This window comes from Ambystoma mexicanum, chromosome 1q (assembly GCF_040938575.1).
Source record: "Ambystoma mexicanum isolate Mex_15411 chromosome 1q, UKY_AmexF1_1, whole genome shotgun sequence".
Taxonomy (NCBI): domain Eukaryota; kingdom Metazoa; phylum Chordata; class Amphibia; order Caudata; family Ambystomatidae; genus Ambystoma; species Ambystoma mexicanum.
This window is the reverse complement of record NC_090922.1, coordinates 1118417148-1118440360: the sequence shown is the minus strand read 5'-3', so window position 1 is coordinate 1118440360 and position 23213 is coordinate 1118417148. Positions and strand designations below refer to the sequence as shown.

Here is a 23213-nt window from a genome sequence, read left to right as displayed (position 1 = left end):
TCAGCTTTATGACAGTACTGGTTAACCACTCAAGTGTTCTTTTCAGGGACTGTAACTCCTCTGTTACGTTTCCCTTGTACTAAAATTCTGTCCATTAAGCTAACAGTTCCAGGTATAGAGTCTTTTCTCCCTGCCTGGCCGAACCTCAGGCTTTCAAAGAGCAGATTAGTCTTCTGAGAGTCTTTATTACTTTCCCAAACGTAACTTGTCTACTGTTCTATCATTTGGGTTTTTATAAGGTAATATTGTTTATCCGTACTTTTCTACGTTTCACTTCCTTATGCATAGTATCAATAACCATCTCTGCATGTTCTGCGGGTGAAATCCCTTCCTCCCTTCATTCTGCTTCTTTGACGTTAGTTTGACTTTTAAAGTCCGTACCCCTTCGGTTTTGCTCGTAGTATAAACTTCTCACCTCATCATCTTGCTTCGGAGCTCCTTCTTCCGTTGATATGGAGCAGCTTCTCCTCACTTACTGTTCGTTTATTCCAGGAGCTGCGGAACCTTCAGGCGACGCACTGTGGAGCTCCGTGGAGGCTCTTGGGAGGCCTGGCTGTTTGCTCACAAGCAAACCCCGCCCGCAACAGTGGGGGCTAGAGCTACTCGCAGCGTCTCCTCTCAGCTGTTCCGAGAGCTCCGACCGCTTCCCATTTGACAGCTCCTCACTCACAAGCGTCGGATTAGGGTATGCAACACTTCGGGGATTTCTCCCAGCTGTTCGTACGCCTTCGATTGTTTCTCTCTGACAATCTTGTCTGGTACCCTTTCTATTCCCGGTCTTCATACCTCTCAGACGGTCTCTTTCTCTCGACCAAGTCGCCAGCTGTTCGAGTCATCTGGAGTTTCAAGCTTTGTGGATAACCGCTTCTCTCCCTCTCTCCGTATCACTTCTCAACATTAATAATCACTAACGGTAACTTCACGAGGAGTTCAACAGGAACATCCTCGACTTCACTCTGGGCAACGTATTTATTCAGTAGGCCCATTCATAAACAGTCTCTTCTTCTGAAGGGCCCCTTTCTTCTTCGCCCTTCTCTGTGGCCTGCCAAATCAAAACAACCAAATTACAAGTCCAGTATTAAAGCAAAGCACCTCACTCTTTCTCACATTGGAGCACTTGCTTGTCTGTCAACCAGGAAGGCCCTCCCTCCAAGATCTTTTATGACATCATCCATGCAGTTCACTCTTCCTGAAAACACAGGTATTTGATGACCTTTCACTGGTCAATTGACCCTGATGTGCCTTAGCTTCCTCTGGTTCATCACACCAAGGGTGTTTATTAAACCGTATATGTGTGAGAAAAACATCTAATCTAAAACTAAATCTAGGATGGGAGCAAGCTACGACCATTGAGGTAAAGAAAACGCTGTCCTAGTGGTGTAGTGTCCCAACAAAATGGCCTATAATAATAATCCTATTGATAAATCCTTACTCTATATAACAAAAGGGTGCGGGACAATGATATGTATAATAAAAGAGTGCAATGCGAACTAAAATGTTCAAAAGGGTTTCGGTAGTTATGGGCTGCTGAACTAATGCACTCCCTTCCCCACGTTGCATCATGGGACAAGGCGGAACAGTGGCATGACAGTGAGCACCCCTTGAGTCTATAGGCATCAGAAAGCCATTTCTTCCGAAAAGGCAGGATCCCTCGAATCAATATATTTTACGTGGCAGCACAAGACTTTCCACAAGTTATCACCATGCGGGATTCCCCTCTTCTGCGGCTTTCTCGTGATACCCCTTTGTTGGGTTCACCTTTGTCTTTACACCACTGTTCTGTCACTTTATCTTAATACAGGATTCACTTCCCCTTGCTTTCAATTGGCATTCCTCTGTCAGGTTAACTATAGCCTTTAAATCACAGTTTAGTTAACTTTTCCAGTTCTACTAGTTTATAGCATTCAGGAATTCTTAATGTCTTTTTAAATACATATTTGGTTCACTTTTACCGGTTCACTCAGGTCCCCCTCCTCCGGGCTCAGACCTTCCTCTGTACGGTTCACTCAGGTCCCCCTCCTTTGGGCTCAGACCATCCTCTGTAGCAGTTGTGGCTTCCCTTGATCTTGCGCAAGCCTTCAAACCGCCAGAATCACACTTGTTTCTTTACAATCTTTCATGCTTTCACTTTTACGTACTTGCCAGGTCGATATAGAGACTTCCGATAGGTGATCACGTCTCGCCGGGCTACTCTGTTATATTGTAGCAAGTGTGTTTACTTTTCATAATCAAGCTTCTCTTTCTCACGGCTGCTGTCCTACGCGCAACTCACAATACTGGACACAGTTCAAAGGTTTGTACTGGCCTCCTCTCCCGAGGCCTTCTAGTATCTGCAGTTCCTTTCACTACTTGTCAAAAACTTTTGACTGTACCAGGGTGCTTGTGCCCTTGACTTTCTCCTCGTATGACGACTTGGACTAGTCGCCTCCTTTTACCTATTTTCAATCGCAGCTTCTTTCACATGCACAATCTCAGCATTCTTCATTCTTGCTACAATGTGCTTTCACTCACGGTTTCTCAACAACCTAACAAGCACTTCAAATGCTAATGTCCTTTCCTTTCACCATCACAAACCGGTCTCCCTTTTCACTCACCGGCATCGGCTGATACAGTTGATCAAAACCTTCCATTACGTCAAGGCTTTTGGTCCAGCATGGCTAGCCTCCTTTCAAGTGCTCATGTCATACATGAAGGATGTTCTACCGTGACCTTCTGCAGTGGCAGGAAGTTGCCCCTTTGGGATTCTGTAGCAACTTTCCTCTCGCATCTGGTAGGACCACAGCCTTTCGTTTGCCTTCTGGTCCCGTCTGCTCTGCTTCCATATTCGTTTCACCTTCCCGGGATTTCCTGCCCTTCCGTTCTGCTGGTCTTGCTCGCTTCGGTTGCCCTTCTCACCTTGCTCTACAGGTGCTCTCATGCTCTGCCTCTCCTCTCATCCCAGAGGGAAAATGTAACAGGATTCAAGTGCGAGTCATTAAGGTTAAGTGCCTGACTCTGCCTGACCCTGATGTTGGGACATGTCAAACGGACTGGTTATGTGTGAGTCTATTTTTCCCTGAAGCACTTTGTCCGTACAGCAGAGTGTGTGTAGGAAAGGCGGGGAGGATAGAGTTCCTAGATAGTACATGGAATATGGGTATTCTACAAGAAATGGGTACAGGGATACCCCGTCTCTCCTTCGGGTGCCCCACTCCCACGCTCCAGGGACCCCTCATCCAGGAGATCCTCCCACACTGGTCCCCCCCTGGGGTCTGGATCCAATAGCGATGGCAACGCCCCTGGCCACCGGGATGACAGATCCCAGGGGACTAGTCTATGGGACATTTAACTGGAATCACAATATCATCAGCCCTTGCTTGCCTACCTACTTGAGGGGTGATGGCGGTCTGTCTTACATCACCGGCGTTGATACCCCATCGACCTTAACATCCATCATATAAGGCTGCCGTTTTTCTAAAAACTGTTGAGTTAGGATAGCCCCAATTTCCATTGGTTCGGCCTTGTTCTTGCTGGAGCAAAACGTGGCATTGTGCCCCCATTGTCCACAACCAAAACATTGAGGCTGTCTTTGAGAAAAGGTGGCTAGAGCAGGCTTTGGTTCTGATCTCAGAGTTTTCCCTTCAATTGCAGGGCATTTAACAGCCAGCACTCTCTGAGATGACACCTCTGGGCCAGACTTTGGATTTATAATGCTGATTCCCCACTTGGGAGACCGCGCTTTCTGGTAGGCACTGGCCTCGGCTAGAGTAGGCCAATGATGTTGTCTCACCCACCTCTGAATGGGACTTGGTAAAGTGTCCAGGAATTGTTGAAGCATCATTTTCACAGTTATCTGAGCAGTCGTGGATCCTGATGACTGCAACCATTTCTCAGTTAGGTCATGTTACCCTATAGAACAATTGTCTCCCCAGGGTTCAGTCGTGTTTCAGCCGTATTCGGCAATCTTCTTCATCCATTCCCAATCTTTCAAGGATAGATTTCTTTATCTAGCCATATGGTGTATTGACAGTTGGATTAATCACTTGGTAAATTCCCTGCATGGGTCTGTTAAGTAGAGAAGGCACATAGTGTTCCCATCTTTCTGGAGGCCACTGTGCATTTCTTGCTATTCTTTCAAAATGAGTTAAGAAAAATGCGGGATCCTCTCTGCTCTGATATTTCTTAAGAATAGAGGGAGATACCACTGGCTGAACTCTGATGGCCACCATGGCATCCGTAAACTGTTTGAGACTTTCATGGTGTTTCTGCTGTAGCGTTAACTGCCTATCTATTTTCAATTGGATTGCTTGTTGAAAAGCTTGGCACCCTGTGCCTGGTGACTCTGTAGCTGGAGCATCTGTTATAGTAGCTGTTGGCCTTCTCCCAGTGTCTTGATGATGGCTTCCATGGAGTTTTCTTATTACAACGCTGCCACCACTTGTGGGATATTAATAGCTGGACACCAGGAATTTGTTCAAAACTGCAAATTTGTTCAAGAAGTTTTGCATGTAGGGTGGGATAGTGTGAATGTCAAAAAGGAAGGGAAGGCCTGTATGCATATTTTGAGTGAGTTGGTGGAGGGTCTGTGGGGCATCACGAGAGGAGATAGGCTGATTCGCTTCTCAGATTAAGGCCCAGGATTGTTGAGTTGGTGCACAAAGGATATTTGGGCAGGTCTTTAATGAAAAGGAGGTTGTGAGAATTATATTGGTGGCTGGGATTGGATGAGGATGTGGAGGAGGTTGTGAAGGAGTGTGTGGCGTGTTCCGTGAGTGATATAAGTAAGTCATTGCAGCTGCAGCCCATCTATCCGAAAGATTATGGTTAAAGTTGGCATTGGACATTATGGGTCCCAAGGAGGGCCTTGGAGGAGGTTTGAAATTTGTGGTGGTGCTGGTGGATTACACCTCACGGTGGGTGGAGGCTGTTGCATTGGAAACCGTGACAACGGAGAAGGTCATTGAGATGTTGCGTAGAGTGTTTGATAGGGAAGGTGAGAACATGGGGATCAGGCAGCACAAGACGTCTTTGTACAATCCATCGGCCAATGGTTTGGTGGAGAGGATGAATAGGTTCGTGAAAGGGGCTATTCAATTGGCTTTTGCAAATGGTTTGGAGTGGAGTGGAATGGTGTTGCAAGCATTGACAGTTTATAGGTGTACGCCGTCATCATTCACAGGTCATTCACTGTTTGAACTCATGAGAGGCAGGAAGGCTGGTTCAAGGTTGAGGACGGTTGCACTTGGTGGAGGAATTCCCACTGAGGTAAATATGGGAGATAGGTTGGAGAGAGTGCACACTGTAAGGAAGGAATGGTATCAAACAGTGAAGACAGACACAAGTGATCACACTTCAAGGGTGTTTATTGAATTGTGATCACTTGTATTTATTAAACTTCAATTGGTTGATAAACCACCTATTTAAACCTAAACCTAAAGATGGGAGCAAGCTACGACCATCAAATAATAATAACGCAGTCCTAGTGGAGTCTGTCAAAATAAAAGGGCCTAAACTAACAAACCTATTGCCAATCCTTACTTCTAAATACAAAATGGTGTGCGATAACAATGTATACAAAAGAAAAGTGTTCAAGAAATGATATGTCAGGATAGTTGAGCAGTTATCTTGCCTTCCCCATGTTTTCAGCACGGGGCAAGGTGGCACATGCCTGCTTTACCACACACTCTGGCTTCTTGGTCACGAGGTAACAATTCAACACATACTATAAAAAAGAGCCATTTCCAAACACAATAACGGCAATCGTACCGCGAGGAAATAAACTCCGAAAAAACAATACATTCAGGAATACCAATCAATCAAAAAATTTAAAAGCCTAATTTGCACCTCCTGATGAACCGTCTGATGGGAAGACGAGGAAACACGTGTTGGGGGGCAAAATTTGTCAACCTATGCACAATAAGGAACAAACAAATACTACTAATGCCAACTACAAATCTATTGAATTAAGTCAATTTAATTGCTTAATGAACAAACAATTATAGTTGAATAAAGTCAATTCAACCATAGAAGGAAACAGTGTATTTATAAAGTGAATATACGGATAAATACAAAGGTGTACAAACGGGGAGCAACATATGTCAATATATGTACAATAAGGAACAAATACAAATGATGCCAACTACAAATCTTTTGAATGAAGTAAATTGAATTGTTCAATGTACAAACAATTATAGTTGAATGAAGGACATTCAACCACAGAAGGAAACAGTGCATGTATAAAGTGAATATTTGGATAAATCCGAAAGTGTACAAACCAAAATAAACTCTGAGGTGAAAAACTGAACAAAGGATTATGTCATGATTTGGGAAAACCACAATTGTATTTAAGGACAAAGTGGATGCGCATAATACAGGGACTCTGAATTGTCAATCATAGTTAATTTCGTAGCCCTGGTCAGCCTCAGGACACAGGGTCCACATTTGCAGCACACATACAGATCATCAAAAAATCATCACAAAATTCAACAATAAGAAAAGGAGAAGCACCAAAAGCTGTTAAAGGCTGAATAATTCTTAATTATGTTTAACAATTCAACACATAGGCATCAGGGCCTTCCACCAAAGTCTCTCTCGCAAAGACAGTCTCTTATTGCAGAGGGCCTGATGTAACAAAGTACAAAAGGTCCTTTCCTTTGTCAGGGTTTTGACTTTCACAAGTTCAACACTGGTCTCCCTCCTTCGGGCTCGGACCACAGGTCCTCCTTGTCCAGGCTGAGACCCCTTTTCTACAATGTTCACAATTTGGTCTCCCTCGTTCAGGCTCAGACCATGGATCCCCCTTGTCCGGGCTCAGATCCTCTTTTCCACAATATTCACAACTTGGTCTCCCTCGTTCAGGCTCAGGCCATGGATCCCCTTCGTCCGCGCTCAGATCCCTGTTGATACTAGAATCGAACACTTTTGAATATGCAATGGGTTTTGCTTAAACCGTTGCAGGACCACTTCGATTCACTTCATAAAATGTACACTTCACATCAATCTTCAACTTTTGTCGCTTTTGTCAAGATACCGTACAGAGACCTTCGACTGAGCACATTCGCAGTGCCGGACCACTCTGTCAATGGTATCGTATTTTCACTTCTAATGTTCAGATATTTACCAGCAATTTAGCTTCACTCATGTCTTTCATCATACGCATTTAACAATGTTCGTTCCAGTGCTCGCCTTACAATGTTGCCGCTTGCATCTTTGAATTCAACACAGACCAGTCTGGGATCGGTCTCACCAACTCACTGGCTGTGTTGTTCTGTCTCGCTTCTTTGGTTTTGGAGCCAAGGACGATACCCCACCATCTGCTGCTCCTCCCCACCTTGGTCAGTTATGCAGGAAGACCCTCAATATCTCTGACACACAATGCAGGATTCTTCAGCCTTCTTTCCTGATCTTACACTTTCTGCCTTGAAGGTTTTTTGAAAGTAACAGCTTCCTGCCTCAAAGGTCAAGGGTGTTGCCCATCTCGTGAACCTCTCGTGCCTGGCTGTCTTTCTCCCTTTGTTCAGCTGTCAACTCAAAACTGCTGTACCTTTGTGTGTTTTGCCTCGCTCACAGTGTGCTCTCGTGCTCTGCTATTTATCCGTGTGGGGAAGTGTAATGGAAGTCAGATGTGAGTGATTGTTGATAATTGCCTGACCTCAACTAACCATAGTATTGGGACAAGTCAGGTACACGGCTGATATCTGTGTAAAAGTGTTTGTGCAGGAAAAAGGGGGCTGAGAGGTTAAGTTTCTAAATATCCCATCGGGTAGGATGGGATAAAGGTGTTTTGGGGCAGAGAGGGATACTGCGTCTCACCATCCGGAGTCCCACTCCCACTCCCCAAAGACCACTCACCCAGGTTATCCTCCCGCAATGATCCACCCCCAGGGTCTGGATCCAAAGGCGATGGCCATGGCCTGGTCAGATCCAAGGGGATTAGCGGGTGAGGCACCTTCTGGTTTCTCACAGCAGATGGCAGGAGTGAGGTTACAGCAGGTGGGGAGGAAACCTCTTGGTGTTAAGTTGGATGATTGTGTGCATGTGAAGAACCGAAGGTTCGCACCCAAAGTGGTAGTGTGTACATGTCACCGCGGACGGTGGAGAAAGTGGGTGCATGGTATGTGGTCTTGGATGATGGGTCCCGGTGGAACAGAACGAGGATTGTGGTGGAAAGAGGTGCACCTAAGGGATAGGATCCGTGCAATTCAAGTGTGCCGATCGGTTTGTATGATTTCTCTTGGGGGCCTATTTCAAGGTCCAGTCCGGGTGCATTTGAGGGAGTGCAGGAGCGTGAAGGTGTGTGTGAGGAGGTAGATGTGGGTAGTGTGGAGGTTGCGATGGCTGAGGAAGAGTGTTAGAATAGAGGAAATGGTGAAGGGCAGTCTGTTATTGCTTCGAGGAAGGTGACATCAGGGTTCCCAGAATGAGGCTGCCTCCGGTCAAATTGAAAGACTATTGGGGTCATTACGAGTTTGGAGGTAGCCATGGTGCTATTACCGCCATGGCTGCCTCCAAACTCGTGTCCGGGTTCTTGGAATGGGGACTTACCGGGTCATTCCAACCTTGGAGGACCCAGTAAGTCCCCATTCAAAATACCCAACCCCATTCCCATTCGAGCCCCCATAGGGCTCAATGGGAATGGGGAGGGAGCTAATAACGGGCCCGTTATTAGCTCCCTGGTCCCTTAGCGGCTCCCGCTAAGGACGACTGGTTTTACCAGCCGGCCTTAGTGGGACCCGCTAAGGGACCTCATAATGCGGCGGTAAGGGGTTAACGGCACCGGCATCCTTACCGGCGCCGTTAACCCCTTACCGCCGCACTCGTGATGACCCCCTTTGTTTTACTGGGTTTGGGATCTTTATGTTGGTTACGTGTCATGTATTGCACCTTGTTTTTCCATTGTTCTATTTTGGGGTGTTTTTACATTTTTGTTGTTGTTTCTTTTCCTCCTTCCCTGTTGTGTTTTTATTATGCATTATTAAAGTAGGGCAAGAGGGTGTTGTAATGGAACCCTGGTGTGTTAATCCCTCCCAGGCTTTAACGTTCTATTCAGTTCATGTGGCTTGCGGCTGGGCTGGGTGGACTAGTATTCCGTTTCCCTGATAATATATCTTGTTTTCTACACTTACCTGCCGTGGCCTCTTTCTATTATTCCTGCCCATTAGATGCATCTTTCACAATTCAGAGGCGATTAACTTTACAAGCAGATGATCATTGCAGTTCGGCCTTTGGCTTCATCATAGCGGGTTTGTTGCTATGGCATGGCCATGCTTTTTCCCCCCTTTACCCATTTGCTGCTACAGTAATGAATATTTAATCATAATACTCTGGAATCCCAGGTGAGAAATTTGACAGGTGTCCTATCCTCTCCAGCAGGCACGCCGGCGAGGGAGAGAACATGTGGGGCCCCGCGGGCTAAGGCCTAGCTGCAGGGCGCGAGGAAACAGGCACACACACATTGCTCGTGTTCTGCCCAGAACTGCCTCCTCGTGGCAGGATTCTTCTACACAACATTCCTCCTTTTTTCCAAAAAATTATAACACAACACACTGGATAGGATCATGTCAAACTGATTAAACTTAACTCTACTGTGCATTTTAGTCCAGCACAATTTATAGTCCTACCACTCATAGTATTTTAACTTTTCTTGGCCTCTCAGTGGAGTCCTTAGGCCATAGCGCCGACATCTAGGGGCTGTCCCCGAACTTGTGCCCTGTTGCGGCTCACCTGCCTTATTTGGAGACGCCTCCCTCGGTTCATCCGGCAGTCCGTCTGTCCCGTGCCCTACGGTCGACTCCTGCTCGGGTTGTTGGTGCTCCTCCTCCAGCGGCGACCCTGCTTCCTCCGAGGGCTGCTGGTCCCCGTCAGTCCACATTTGTCGTGGCACTCCCTTGAACCATGATGCGTTCCTGGTGATCTGTTCCCCTCGTGTGGCCGTTATCATGGTTTCTCATCGTCGAGTTATAGTCCAGGGAACCACCTCGTACTGGGTGTCCAGCTTCGTTTTCGAGGGGTTCCGCTTCACCAGCACTTGATCGCTGACTTGGTGTCTGGATTCCTTTGCATGTCTCTTGGTGCTCATGCGCTCATTCGCCGTGATCCTTCTTTGATTTGTGCGTTCACTGTCGTAGGTGTCTGTGCCCCTGCTTGGGTGGTGTGGAATGGATGAGTTTATCACTGTCCCATACTTGATGTCTGCCGGTGGCAGTCCCGTGGTGCTGTGGGGCGTCACTCTGTAGTTCCTTAGGAATCGGTACAGGTCCACCCTCCAGGGGCTGGAGTGCCCCAGGGATAGGCGTAGCACCTTGTTGAGGGTTTGCATGAACCACTCCGCATCCCCATTGGCTTGTGGCCATCTCAGCGTGATGTGGTGGTATTGGATGTTCAGATCATCCAGGTATTTTTTGATTTCCGCCACTTGGAAGGGTGTCCCGTTGTCGCTCCGGATGTGGCGAGGTAGGCCATGGGTGGCAAAGATCTTCTCCAGAGCCGGCATCACCATGTCTGCGGATGTAGATGACACGATTTCCACCTCGGGATATCTTGAGTAGTCATCAATGGCTACTAACAGATACGTTCCTTCTTGGACCGTGCAGAAGTCAATGCTGATTGCGTCCCATCTTGAGGACCCCCTCTCTGCCACTTGTATGGGTTTGGTGGTGCACTCGTGATCTGATACGGGAGGCATGCTGTTATGAGTTGTTCTACCTTGGTGTCGATGTGTGGGAACCATACTCGGTGCCTGATCCTGGCTTTGGCCCTGACCATGCCTTGGTGACCTTCGTGAGCCAGTGCAATGACTCTGTCTTGCAGACTTGCAGGTATGACGATCCGAGCTCCTCTTAGTATGAGTCCTTCCTTGGAGACAGACAGGTCTTGTCCTACTGGGAATATTCCCGTGAGGAAGTCTCTGGATTCGGGTGTGCGATTGTGTACGTTTCGCAGAAAAGATTTCCATTCGCCGGAGATGATGGATCCCTGACAAGGTCACAGCATGGGTCAGCTTGTGTGGCTTGTACAATGTCCTCAATGCCGATTGCTCTGGGTTTCATCGTGTGAACGACCTGGCAGATGTGTTCCTCGGTTTCTTCTGCCACATTCACTTCTCTTGGCGTGGCCGCTCTCGGGTGTCTGGATAGGAAGTCTGCGGGGTTGCTGGTGCCAGGCTGGTATGTTCATTCAAATTTGCATTGTTTCAGGTGTAGCAGCCACTTCCCTATCCTAGCTGGGGGGGGGGGGGTGAACAGGATCCTGTGAATATGGGGATGAGAGGCTTGTGGTTCGTGTATGCCTTGAATTTTCATCCATATAGGTATATGTGAAAGTGGCGGCGGACCCACAGTACCGCAATGGCCTCTTTCTCTATGTGAGAGTACCGTTGTTCAGTGGGAGTTAAAGCACGGGACGCGTAGGCAATCGGCTTTGTTTCTCCTGTCTGGGCAACTTGGACCAGGATCGCCCTGAGGCAGACGGGGCTGGCGTCAACGTATAATTCCATCGACAGTGTGGGGTCATAGTATGCCATTGTGGTATCGGCTGACAGGGACGTCTTGATCTGCTCGAAAGCCTCCTGGCAGTTGGGGCTCCAGACCCATTTTGGGTTAGATTTAGTGAGTTCCCTGAGTGGCTCGGACATCGTTGCCAGGTTGGGGATGAATCTCCCGCCGTAAGTCGCCATCCCCAAGAAGCTGCGTACTTCTGTGGGTGTGGTTGGGGGTAAGGCTTCTTTGAACTCTGCAACCTTTTGTGGGTCGGTTGAGACTTCTGCGCCGTTGAACACATATCCGAATAAAGTGATTTCTTCCTTCATGAACTCACACTTCTCCCGGTGAATGGTTAGCCCTGTTGTCTCCAGCCTGCTAAGTACCATCTCGAGGCGACAAATGTGTTCTTGCCTGTCGTGGATGAGAATGTCATCACTGACATTGAGTACTCCCGGGATGCTCTGTATCACTTCCTGGATGGCCTGCTGGAAGACTTTGGCCGCTGAGGATATGCCGAAACTCAGCCTTTTGCATCGGCGCAAACCCAGGTGTGTGGAGAAGGTCGTAATATATCTTGAGTCCCGATGCAGTTTTAGCTGATGGTACCCAGCATTGAGTTCAACCTTGGAGAACACCTTTGATCCAGTGAGGTCTGTGATGATTTCGTCAAGCGTGGGAGTGATGTGTCGTTCCTGCTTGATAGCTGCATTGGTGAGGCGCATGTCGATGCAGATCCTCACCTTCCCCGGTTGTTTTGGCTTCTTGGTCACCATCATGGGTGATACCCATGATGTCGTCCCAGCTACTTCCTCTATGATACCAGCTTTCTCAAGTTCTCGCAGCTCCTTTTTGACTTGGTCTCTCATGTGGAAGGGTGTCCTTCTGTGACGCACCGCTCGGGGCTCTACTGATTCATCGATGTGGAGTTTAATGAGTTTGCCTTTCAGGCATCCGATACCTTTGAGGAGGCCTGGGTGCTTGTCAAGGAGGCCGGCAATGTCCGTTGCGTCTGTTATGTTACAGACGAAGCGTATTAATTCTAGGTCTTCTGCTGTATCCCCACTCAGCAGGCATTCGATGCCCGCGTCAACGACATATACCTTGGATTGTAGTGTTCGGTCGCCTCTGCTGAGAGTTGTCCGAAAGCACCCTACCACTGGTAGTGGAGTTTCGCACCCATAGGCGAATAGAAGCATGTCTGTCTTCTTTAGGACTGGGGGGGGCGTAGTTTTCAGAACATGGTCGCTGGCATAACGTTCACTGATGCCCCAGTATCTATTGTCATTTGTGTCTCTTGGCCTTGTATGGCCACCAGGCATTTCAGTCTTCTTTGCCTTTTTGTCGACCCTGTGCCTCTGTGATCAAGTGCTGAGACTAGGTACAATTTCCTTCCTCTTCTCAGTTGTCTGATTTCTGTCTCTTTTGTTGTGTCACCGTCACCATCGCCGACGCAGCAGGCATTGGCCTGTTTCTTTTTCCTCTGGGCACCTTTGTCTTGTTGCGGCTGAGGGCGTTGTGCGGGCCCTGATGATCTGCAGACTCTCGCGTAGTGATCCTTCCGGCCACATGCTCTGCACGTGGTTCCTTGTGCTGGGCAATTTCGCCTTCCATGACGTACGCCTCTGCACCACCCACATTCAGCAGGCCCTGGAATCCTTGATTGCCACCGAGGTGAAGTGTTTGTGTCGTTGGGGTCTTCTCTTGGCTTTTGGCGGCTGGCAATTTGCGCTATTATCGCTGTCGTCGGTGTTAGCTGGAGCTTCTGCAGGGTGGTGCTCATGTGAGTCACCCTTGCATGTGATAGTTCCCTCTGACGTCCGTATTCAAGGATTCTGGCTAGTGAGATGCCCTTTTTTGCTCAACACCATCCTGCGTAACTTTTCCAAGCGCATGCCGTTGATGATTTGGCATCTGATCTCTTTTTCGACGCTGTCAAACTCACATGAGAGTGCGATGGTGGTGCAGAAAATGAAAGTCTCATAGGTTTAGTTGTGGCATAAAATGGGCTATGAGAGCGTCCTTTGCTAGCTGGTAGACGTCTAAGCCTTCCCGATGACAAACAAGTTAAAGATGCGTAGGACTTCGTCACCCACATTGAGTAGGAGGTGTGACCTCATTTTCCTGGGCGTTGTGACGTCCTTGCAGTCCATAGTAATTTCAAATTTCTCGACACACAACAGCCATCGGGGGGCAACAGATGAAGGGTATGTGTATGGGTCAAAAGGTCTGAATGCCATTGTGGTTCCCCCTTGCGGTCGCTGGGACGGTGTTGCGGGCGATAGATTGGCTGCAATCCTCAATAATTTGGCATTTATATAGCGCTACGAACCCTCAGGTATCTGAGCGCTGCTTATTATTACCCACGGTGTGTGGTGCTCATTTATCGACCTCGGAAGGATGAAACGCTGAGTTTGGCGCTGCCGGGATTCGAACCTGCGTTCGCAGGCTCTGCACTGATGTCAAAGCGAGCGCTCTACTCGCTGTGCCACTTGACCGGCTCAATGGCGTGCAAGGCCTGGGTGTGGATGTGCCTGTCGCCATGATTTGATGATGTATGGGCTGTTGTAAAGAGCGTGTACTGAAATTTCCTCACTTCAGTGAGATTGTTGCTGGCGGTGCTGTGTTGCCTGGTCTACCTAGAGGTCTGTTGGCTGGCTCCAAACATGCATTGGCATCAAGTATGCAATAATTGTGTGGTACTTGTGAGAAACCCGTTGGTGGGGTGAGGCAAGAAATGGATGCAGCAGGCCAGGCCACTGTGTTTCCAAAAATGTGCCCGTGTCGAGGGCTTGTTTGTCTTGTTGTTGCTCACGCATGTGGTGTGTTAGCATCCCATCCTCATTGCGAGTATTGTATCCTCTCCCGCCGGTGCGCCGACATTGCTCGTGTTCTGCCTGGAACGGCCTCCTCGTGGCGGGGGCGGGGCTTTTATTTAACACACCTTACGTAACAGGCTCTTGCATTACTTTCACATTGGAGCCCTGTGCTAAGCATCATAGCAGAGGGCTGCCTTCTGCTTACAACGTTCTCAATGTGGGAGAACTATCCCGAGCTCTGAGTTGGTGCAGCCCCCTTCCATGTCACAAAGAATCCCATTTTTATATGGTCTGTTATTATTAACCCGCTTAATTACCCAGACGTTTCTAAGCACGGACCCGGGGATCGAACATGTGGTGCTTCGTGTCCTCCTGCTTCCAAGGTGAGCACATTGCCCTTGGCCTGAATTACTACATTATTAAATTACTCGTACGGGTGGCTGTTACTAACAAACGAGAATATTTACAACTTACCCACAGCTTACTCTCTATGTATAGCTATGCACTCATACGTTGTTTTGCGAATTCGTAGTAACTACTAATGATTCAGTTATTTTGTTTTCAGGAAGTAACGATCCCCCACCAAAAAGCTTTGTACAGCCCTATAACAAGCGACTGACCTCTACTCCGCCTCTATGTTACAGCAAAATCATAATTAGTAAACAACAAAATGGCTACCTCACTGGGCGGTGATTGAGGAGAATCCCGGCATTCAGCTGGAGCGATCAGATCAGATGTAACACATGGTAACGCTGCTGGCGGATTCCACGTGGCTCCGTCTATTTTCTCTTTTACATCTTCCAGCAACATTCCCAGCCTGAATATTTCACCTTCTACCGCTCTGAACAAAAAAGAAAAATCAATTAATGGTCATGCCTAAGAAAGTAGTCGCAGTTATTAAAACATGAAGTTTTATGCTTTTGATATTGCACAGAACATAAGATTGGTATCGCACTTCACATCCGATATCGCAGCTTGATCAGCGACAAGGGGGATGCGTGAGCCGGATACTTTCATCACTTCATACTATGGATTTCTTTCCACAATCACTGTGCAAGCAGCTGCACTCTGCATGCCTCATTGGCCACTTCCAAACTGTTAACAATCTGCATTCAGTGCCCTGCTACTTCAGCCCAATGGCTGCATGGGGTGCTTGCTACACAATGACAGCGATTAATTGCTTTCTTTGTACTGAAAGTATATTAACCCTTTTACAATCAGGTTCCCATTCTCTGTATGTTAGTTGTGTCCTCAGCCATTTTATGAATTGGGACGGAAATTATTCATCATGTTGGTAGCCTCTGTCATGCACTATTTTAAAATCTACAATTCTTTTTTTAAACGTTATTTGAAACAAGTAACTCATTGAGCACAGAATGCTTGCAGTTATAACCAAAACAATTTTAAATGTTAAATGTTAAAGGTATTTGTACCGCGCACTGTCACCAACGGAATTGGTCCCCAGGTGCTCTGGTGGATCCGTAAGTGATAAGGGGGAGATTGGTTAGTAGTGTGAAGAGGGAGTAGGATAGTGAGAGGAGTGGTGTTCTGTTGGCAGCTTCAACTCGGTGTACACAGGGTGCTGAGCTTTGGTTCGGGTATCGGATCGGTGTCAGTCCGCTTGTGCTGTTGCTCCGGCTTATGTGTTGTTGCAGTGTTGTGAAGTGCGTGCGGCTTGTTGTGCGAGAGATGGTTTTGTGAGTTTTTTGAGTAAGGTAAGTATGCAGAGTTCGAGCTTATATTGGTTAGTGGGTTACATGACCTTTAGCCTGCTAACATTCACAGTTTTGTCTAGGTGTGGCACTTGTCGGCCTTCACATGTGTGCATGCCAACATTCACAGACTTTTCTAGGTGCGGCGCAGGCTAGTGTTTAGAAATCTGTGTAGGTGTGGGCATGCTAACATTCATAACTTAATCTGGATGCTACTCAGGCTGGCGTTCACAATTCTAAGTGTGGCACCTGCTAGCATTCAAGTTTCATCTAGGCGCGGGCATGTTGTCCTTCAATCAATCCTATCTAGATGCGACGCAGGCCAATTGTCCACAATTCTAAGTGTGGCCTGTGCTAGTCTTCACATTTAGCGTAGGTGCGGGCATGCTAATATTCAGAGTCCTAACTAGATGCGACGCAGGCTAATATTCACAGATCTAAGTATGGGCATGTTGCCATTCAGGTTTCACCTAAGTGCGGGCATGCTAACATACAAGGTCCAATCTAAATGCGACACAGGCCAGTATTTACAATTCTATCCAAGTGCGGGCATTCCAACATTCAAAGTCCTATCCAGATGCGACGCAGACCAATATCCACAACTCCATCTAAGTGTGGCCATGCTAATATTCACACTTCTATCTAAATGCGTTTGCCGGTCTGGGTATGGTCCGTCCGGTACGTATGAGTGGGTGAGTCACTTGAGGGCTTTCGTCTGGGTCTAAGTATGTGATCAGTCTCTGGAGCATTCCTTTAGTGGCTATTTTCCATGATATCTTATGCTCTGTCGAGTGGTTGGTTCTTTGGTTTGAGTGTTTGTCCAATTTGAGAGTGGCCGAGGTCGGAGTTATTTTCACCGTTGTTTTAATGTCTGCGCATTCTAGTGCGTCTCCGTTATGGTTACGCTGTGAAGAGCCATGATTTGAGGAGTTTCCTGAATGCTAGGTGGTTTGTTGTGTTCCGTATATTCTTAGGTAGGTTGTTCCAGGTTTTGGGTGCCTGGTGAGAAAAGGAGGATCCTCCGACTTTTTTTCTGTTGTAGGGTTTTGGCTCCAGGCCTATGTCGGTGCTTGATCTTAGTGTTCTTGTCGGTTGATGTAGGCGTAGTTTGTCGCTTAGGAATTGTGCGCCTTGTTTGTGTACTGCTCTGTGCGTGATGCACATGGACTTGAACTTTATTCGTTGTTTTAGGGGTAGCCAGTGTAGTATTTTTAGCGCCAGTGTGATGTGTTCTCTTCTGGGTAGCTTGAGGAGGAGTCTGGCTGCTGCATTTTGTATGCGTTGCAGTTTCTTTAGAAGTCGTTCGGGAACGCCCAGGTATAGGCTATTGGTGTAGTCTACTCTGGACATGATCAGAGCGATGATGGTGTTTTGTTGGCGAACGACAGGAACGGTAGGATCCTTTTTGCTGCTCGCAGGAGGAAGAAACATTTCTTGATTACTGAGTTTACTTGTGGCTCTAGAGTGAGGTTGTTATCCATCAGGACCCCTAGGTTTTTTTACAGTTGATGATGGTTCTGGTGTGGTGCCGAGCTCTCTTGGCCAGGGGATGTAGTTGATGTCTCCTCCTTTTTTTGAGACAATCATTATTCTCTGTTTTGCCTGGGTTGATTTTGAGATGGTTGAGGTTCATCCAGTTGAATATGTCGCGAAGGCAATTCTCTTGTGTGGTGTTTTCTTCTCGGGTATCTTGTATGTTGAAGATTATTTGAGTTTCGTCGGCGTAGTTGGTGCATGTGAGGCCGTGTTTTTTGATGAGTTTGATCAATAGGTACATGTAGATGTTGAATAGAAGCGGTGAGAAGGATGATCCTTGTGGTACTCCGCACGTGGAGTCTCTGGATTTGGATTTAAAAGGTTTCATCGATACTGTTTCTGTTCTGTTTGTTAGGAAGGATTTGATCCATAGTAGGACAGTGTCTGTTATCCCTAGTCCTTCTAATCTCTTTATGAGGATGGCATGGTTGACAGTGTCGAAGGCTGCAGACAGATCCAAGGAGAATCAGGGCGGTACTGTTGTCCGAATCTGCGTTTGTTTTTAGGTCGTCCCATATTGAGAGGAGAGTTCATTCTGTTCCTCTCATAGGTCTGAAACCAACTAGTGCCTGGTCTAGTAGGCAGTGCTCTTCTATGAATTCTTGGGTTATTTGGTAGACGTACGTTTCTAGCAGCAGTTTGGCTATGTAGGGTATGTTGGAGATGGGTCTGTAGTTGGATAAATCCTCTACGTTTCCTGTTGTGTCTTTGAGAAGCGGCTTGATGTAGGCTGATTTGAAGGTCTGTGGTACTTTACTTGTTGAGATTGAGAGGATGAGGTTCCTGTAGTATTCCATGGGGGTTCCTTGTTTGAGAATTGTTTTGTATATGTCCGGGGGGCAAGGGTCTTCAGGAGAGCCTGATTTGTTGCTTTGGTTTACCAGTTTGACGAAAGCCCAAACTGATATTTCTGGGAAGTTTCGTAGCTTGTTTGCATGTTCCTCGTCGGCGTCGGTGGGGTTTGAGCTGTGATCGCTTGGTCTGTTTTGCATGGTGTGTTTCATGGAGGTTATTTTGTTTTTGAAGTGGTCTCCGAGGTCCTCGCAGAGTTTCATCGATGGAATTGGCGTGTTATTGCAGCCCGGTGGGTTTTTTATTTCGTTTATGATTTTGAATAGTTCTTTTTGAGCGTTTGGTGCTCTGAAGATTTGGTTGTCGTAATGTTTCCTCTTCGCTTTTTGTATTTCCTTTTTACATGAACGGATCTGTTGTAGGAATTTCAATTTGTTTGTGGTGGGGTTGTTGATCCTCCATTCAGATTCTAGTTTTCGTTTTTTTCTTTTCATGACGTTGAGTAGTGGGGTGAACCATTTTGCTGTAGTTTTCTTACGTGATGGGGTGAAGGGCTTTTCTTTGGTGATGTCGTCTAGGGTTGTTGCGATCCAGGTATGAAGTCGGGCAACTTTTTTGTCTAGGTCTGCTTCTTCCATGGTTGATGTTTGTGGTTTGCTGAGTTCTAGGAGCTCGGTTAGGTTGGAGTTTTTTATGGCTCTCCAATTTCTTTTCATCATGATGGGTCGTTTTTCTTGTTGCTTTTTGGTTGCAGCGACCGTTGTGATTCTGAATGGAATGATGAGGTGGTCGCTCCAAAGTATTTGAATTGGGGGTGCCGTGGTGATGAGTTCCTTGTTGGCGAAGATTGCGTTAAGTGTGTGCCCTGCTGAGTGGGTTGCTCCTTTGACTAGTTGTTGTAGGTTCATGGCTGCTAGTTGGGCGGTTAAGGATTTTTGTGTAATTGTGGTTTCTTCGTCGAACCAAATGTTGAAATCTCCGAGGATGATCAGATGGTTGTATTGGATCACTAGGATGGTGATTGCTTCCGTGAAAGCGTCTATGAAAGTCGCATCGTAGGTTGGTGGTCTGTATATCAGGATGAATTTCAGGTAATTTTTGGGATTTACTGAAAGTCGTAGTATTAAGGATTCACATTTCTCGATGTTTAGTAGATCTTCCATTTTGATGGCCAGTTGTTCCTTGTGGATGATCGCTAGCCCCCCCCCCCTCTTTTGGATTTTCTGTTTGTCTGGATGCATTTGAAGTTTTCAGGCAGGCAGTTGTTGAGGGTGATCTTGTAGTTGTCGTCTAGCCATGTTTCGGTTAGAAATAGGATGTCTATGCCTCCTTCTGACAGGAGGTCGCATATTTCAGTTGAATGTTTGCACATTGACCTTGCGTTTATTAGGTTACAGTGGATTTTCTGTGTGAGATTTTGTTTTGAGGTTATTTGTTGTTCAAGTTTGTAATTGTCTGTTCGTGGTGTTTCCGCGTTGATGTCAGTAGGATGAAGAACGGCGACGGCTGCTTCTTCATTGAAGCGGTCCAATAAGTTGATAACCGGGCTGGTTAGTCTTGGTGTTTCCACTGTGATGGTGCTCGGATGAGGATCAGTGCTGGTTTCTTCATTGAGTCCAATTGCTGGGTGGGTGGTAGAATTGTTGGTTGTTGGTGCTTCGCCGTATTGTGCGGGATGTAGTGGAAATCGATGTTGCCCCTCTGTTCTTGTGATGTAAGGGGTAATGGGGTCGGAGTCCTCCCACTCTCTTGTTGCATGCTCCCATCTTTTTAACGCGTGTTTCAGGAAGTTTTTTGCTTGTTTCGAGGTTTCCGTGTTGGGGTGTCGGTGTACCGTGGTTGTTGCAAGGTAGGGTGTGAAGTATAAGGATTTTTCTTTTGTAGATTTTGTTCCGGTTATGGCTGTGTTAGGCGTGTTTCCTTCCAATGGGGCTGCTTCTTGTGGGTTCTGTCGGTGTTGTGTGTTCGCGTCTCTTGATGCACGATCTTGTTCTCTTTCTCTGAGTCCTTTTCTGGGTCGGGCCATATTCCAGTTTAAGTGCAGGCGTAGTAAGGTAGCTGGTCCTCTATGCTGTGTTGTGCTGTCGCAGTGACCGCGGTGTTTCCTTCTCTGGATACGCTGGGGTGTACTCTGGCTCAGTGTTGCTTTTCTGTCGGTGAGTAGGGTGTGTTTCCTAAGGGTGCACTGTCGGGGGGGTTAGGGTGTTAACCGTCTGCTGGAATGGGACTTAATTGAGTTATGTTGTGGTGGGTTTCCGGGTTTTATAGAGTACTGAACTAAGCGCAGTTAGGTTATTTGAAAGACCTGTATGGTGGTAGGGAGTCCTATCAGTGCAATCTAAACATCACACAATGCAGTTTGGAGACGGAACCCCTGCTAGATTTGAGAGACCTGTACAGTGGGAGAGTGGCCTAACCATGCAGTCTAAACATCATACAGCGCGATTTCAAGACAGAGCCCCTGCTAGGTGTGAGAGACCTGTATAGTGGGAGAGAGCCTATCAGTGCAATCTAAACATCATACAATGCAATTTGGAGACAGAAACCCTGTTAAATTTGAGAGGCCTATCAGTGCGATCTAAACGTCATAAAAGGCAGTTTGGAGACAGAGCCCCTGCTAAAATCTGAGAGACCTGAATAGTGGGAGAGAGGCCTATCAGTGCAATCTAAGCATCATACAGTGCAGTTTGGAGACAGAGACCCTGCTAAAATTTGAGATATCTATATAGTGGGAGAGAGGCCTATCAGTGCAATCTAAGCATCATACAATGCAGTTTGGAGACAGAGACCCTGCTAAGTTTGAGAGACCTGTATAGTGGGAGAGAGGCCTATCAGTGCAATCTAAGCATCATACAATGCAATTTGGAGACAGAAACCCTGCTAAGTTTGAGAGACCTGAATAGTGAGAGAGAGGCCTATCAGTGCAATCTAAGCATCATACAGTGCAGTTTGGAGACAGAGACCCTGCTAAAATTTGAGTTATCTATATAGTGGGAGAGAGGCCTATCAGTGCAATCTAAGCATCATACAATGCAGTTTGGAGACAGAGACCCTGCTAAGTTTGAGAGACCTGTATAGTGGGAGAGAGGCCTATCAGTGCAATCTAAGCATCATACAATGCAATTTGGAGAGAGAACCCCTGCTGAATTTGAGAGACCTGTATAGTGGGAGAGAGGCCTATCAGTGCAATCTAAACATCATACAATGGAATTTGGAGACAGAAACCCTGTTAAATTTGAGAGGCCTATCAGTGCGATCTAAACGTCATAAAAGGCAGTTTGGAGACAGAGCCCCTGCTAAAATTTGAGAGACCTGAATAGTGAGAGAGAGGCCTATCAGTGCAATCTAAGCATCATACAATGCAGTTTGAAGACAGAGACCCTGCTAAGTTTGATAGACCTGTATAGTGGGAGAGAGGCCTATCAGTGCAATCTAAGCATCATACAATGCAATTTGGAGAGAGAACCCCTGCTGAATCTGAGAGACCTGTATAGTGGGAGAGAGGCCTATCAGTGCAATCTAAACATCATACAATGCAATTTGGAGACAGAACCCCTGCTAAATTTGAGAGATCTTTATGGTGGGGGAGAGGCCTATCAGTGCAATCTGAAAGTCATATAATGTAATTTTGAGACAGAACCCCTGCTAAATTTGAGAGACCTGTATAGTGGGAGAGAGGCCTATCAATGCAATCTAAACATCATACAAAGCAATTTGCAGGCAGGCCCCTGCTCAATTTGAGAGACCTGAATGGTGGGAGGGAAGCCTATCAATGCAATCTAAATATCACGGAGTGCAATTTGGGCACTGGGTCCTGCTAAATTTGAGAGACCTGTATAGTGGGAGACCTGTATAGTGGGAGAGAGGCCTATCAAAGCAGTCTAAACAACATACAATGCAATTTGGGTACAGGGGCACTGCTAACTTTGAGAGACCTGTATAGTGGGAGAGAGGCCTATCAATGGAGTCTAAATATTGCACAATGCAATTTGGGCCCTGCTAAATTTGTGAGTCCTGTATAGTGGGAGAGAGGCCTGTCAATGCAATCCAAATGTCATCCAATGCAAGTGGTCAGGTTTCAGCGGTAGAGCTGATGCTTTCCACCGACTCAAGCCACTCCTACCTTACTGGTCCTTGTAGTTGCTGGTTGACGGCAGGCCACTGGCTTCCCCTGCAGACACCTCCTGGAGCTGCCTCTGTTGGAGCCGCCCTTGGGGTCCTTACCCGCAAGGGGCTGCTGGGCATAGTGCTGCCCTGTGGGACCAGTGATGAAGGCCGAGAGGACCAATGAGAGTGGTGATGGGCGGATCGGGAGGGGGGAGAGAGACTTGGAAGAGGGTGCGGGGTGGCAGAGGGACGCTTCTGAAGCCTGGGGTCTAGTTGGGTCATGGAATGAATGCGAGTGGTGCGTGCTGCGGGACTATTATGGGGGCGCAAAGTTAGGATGCTGGCCTGGGGGGTCACAGGCCACGGCTCTCACCTGCAGGCACTCTGGATGTAGTGAGAGTGCGCATGGGGCCGCTGGCGGAGGGGACCAGGAAGCTCAGGGGCACTGCCCAATCAGGCTCCGGGGGCGGGGAGGGAGGCGGAAGGAGGGAGGGAGAGGGAGAGAAGATGCCGGGGAATGCAAGCGGCGAGGGCCGAAGGAGTATGGAGGCCGAAAGTTAGGATGCTGGCCAGGGGTGGGGGTCACAGGCCACGGCTCTCATCTGCAGGCGCTCTGGATGTAGTGAGAGCGCGCAGGGGGCAGCTGGCGAGGAGGACCAGGAAGCTCAGGGGCACTGCCCAATCAGGCTCCGGGGGCGGGGAGGGAGGCGGGAGGAGGGAGGGATAGGGAGAGAAGCTGCCGGGGAATGCGAGCGGCGAGGGCCGCGGGAGTATTGAGGCTCAAAGTTAGG

The 23213-nt window shown here is 47.5% G+C and overlaps 1 protein-coding gene across 1 annotated transcript in view; it reads right to left on the bottom strand.

Annotated features, from left to right (window-relative positions):
* AKNAD1 (AKNA domain containing 1) overlaps nucleotides 1–23213 on the bottom strand; it is an 869453-nt gene that overhangs the window by 659528 nt on the left and 186712 nt on the right. Inside the window, exon 6 of the mRNA XM_069641860.1 lies at nucleotides 14954–15116. Within this exon, the coding sequence (XP_069497961.1) occupies nucleotides 14954–15116 (163 nt within the window). The remainder of the gene's footprint in view (nucleotides 1–14953; nucleotides 15117–23213) is intronic.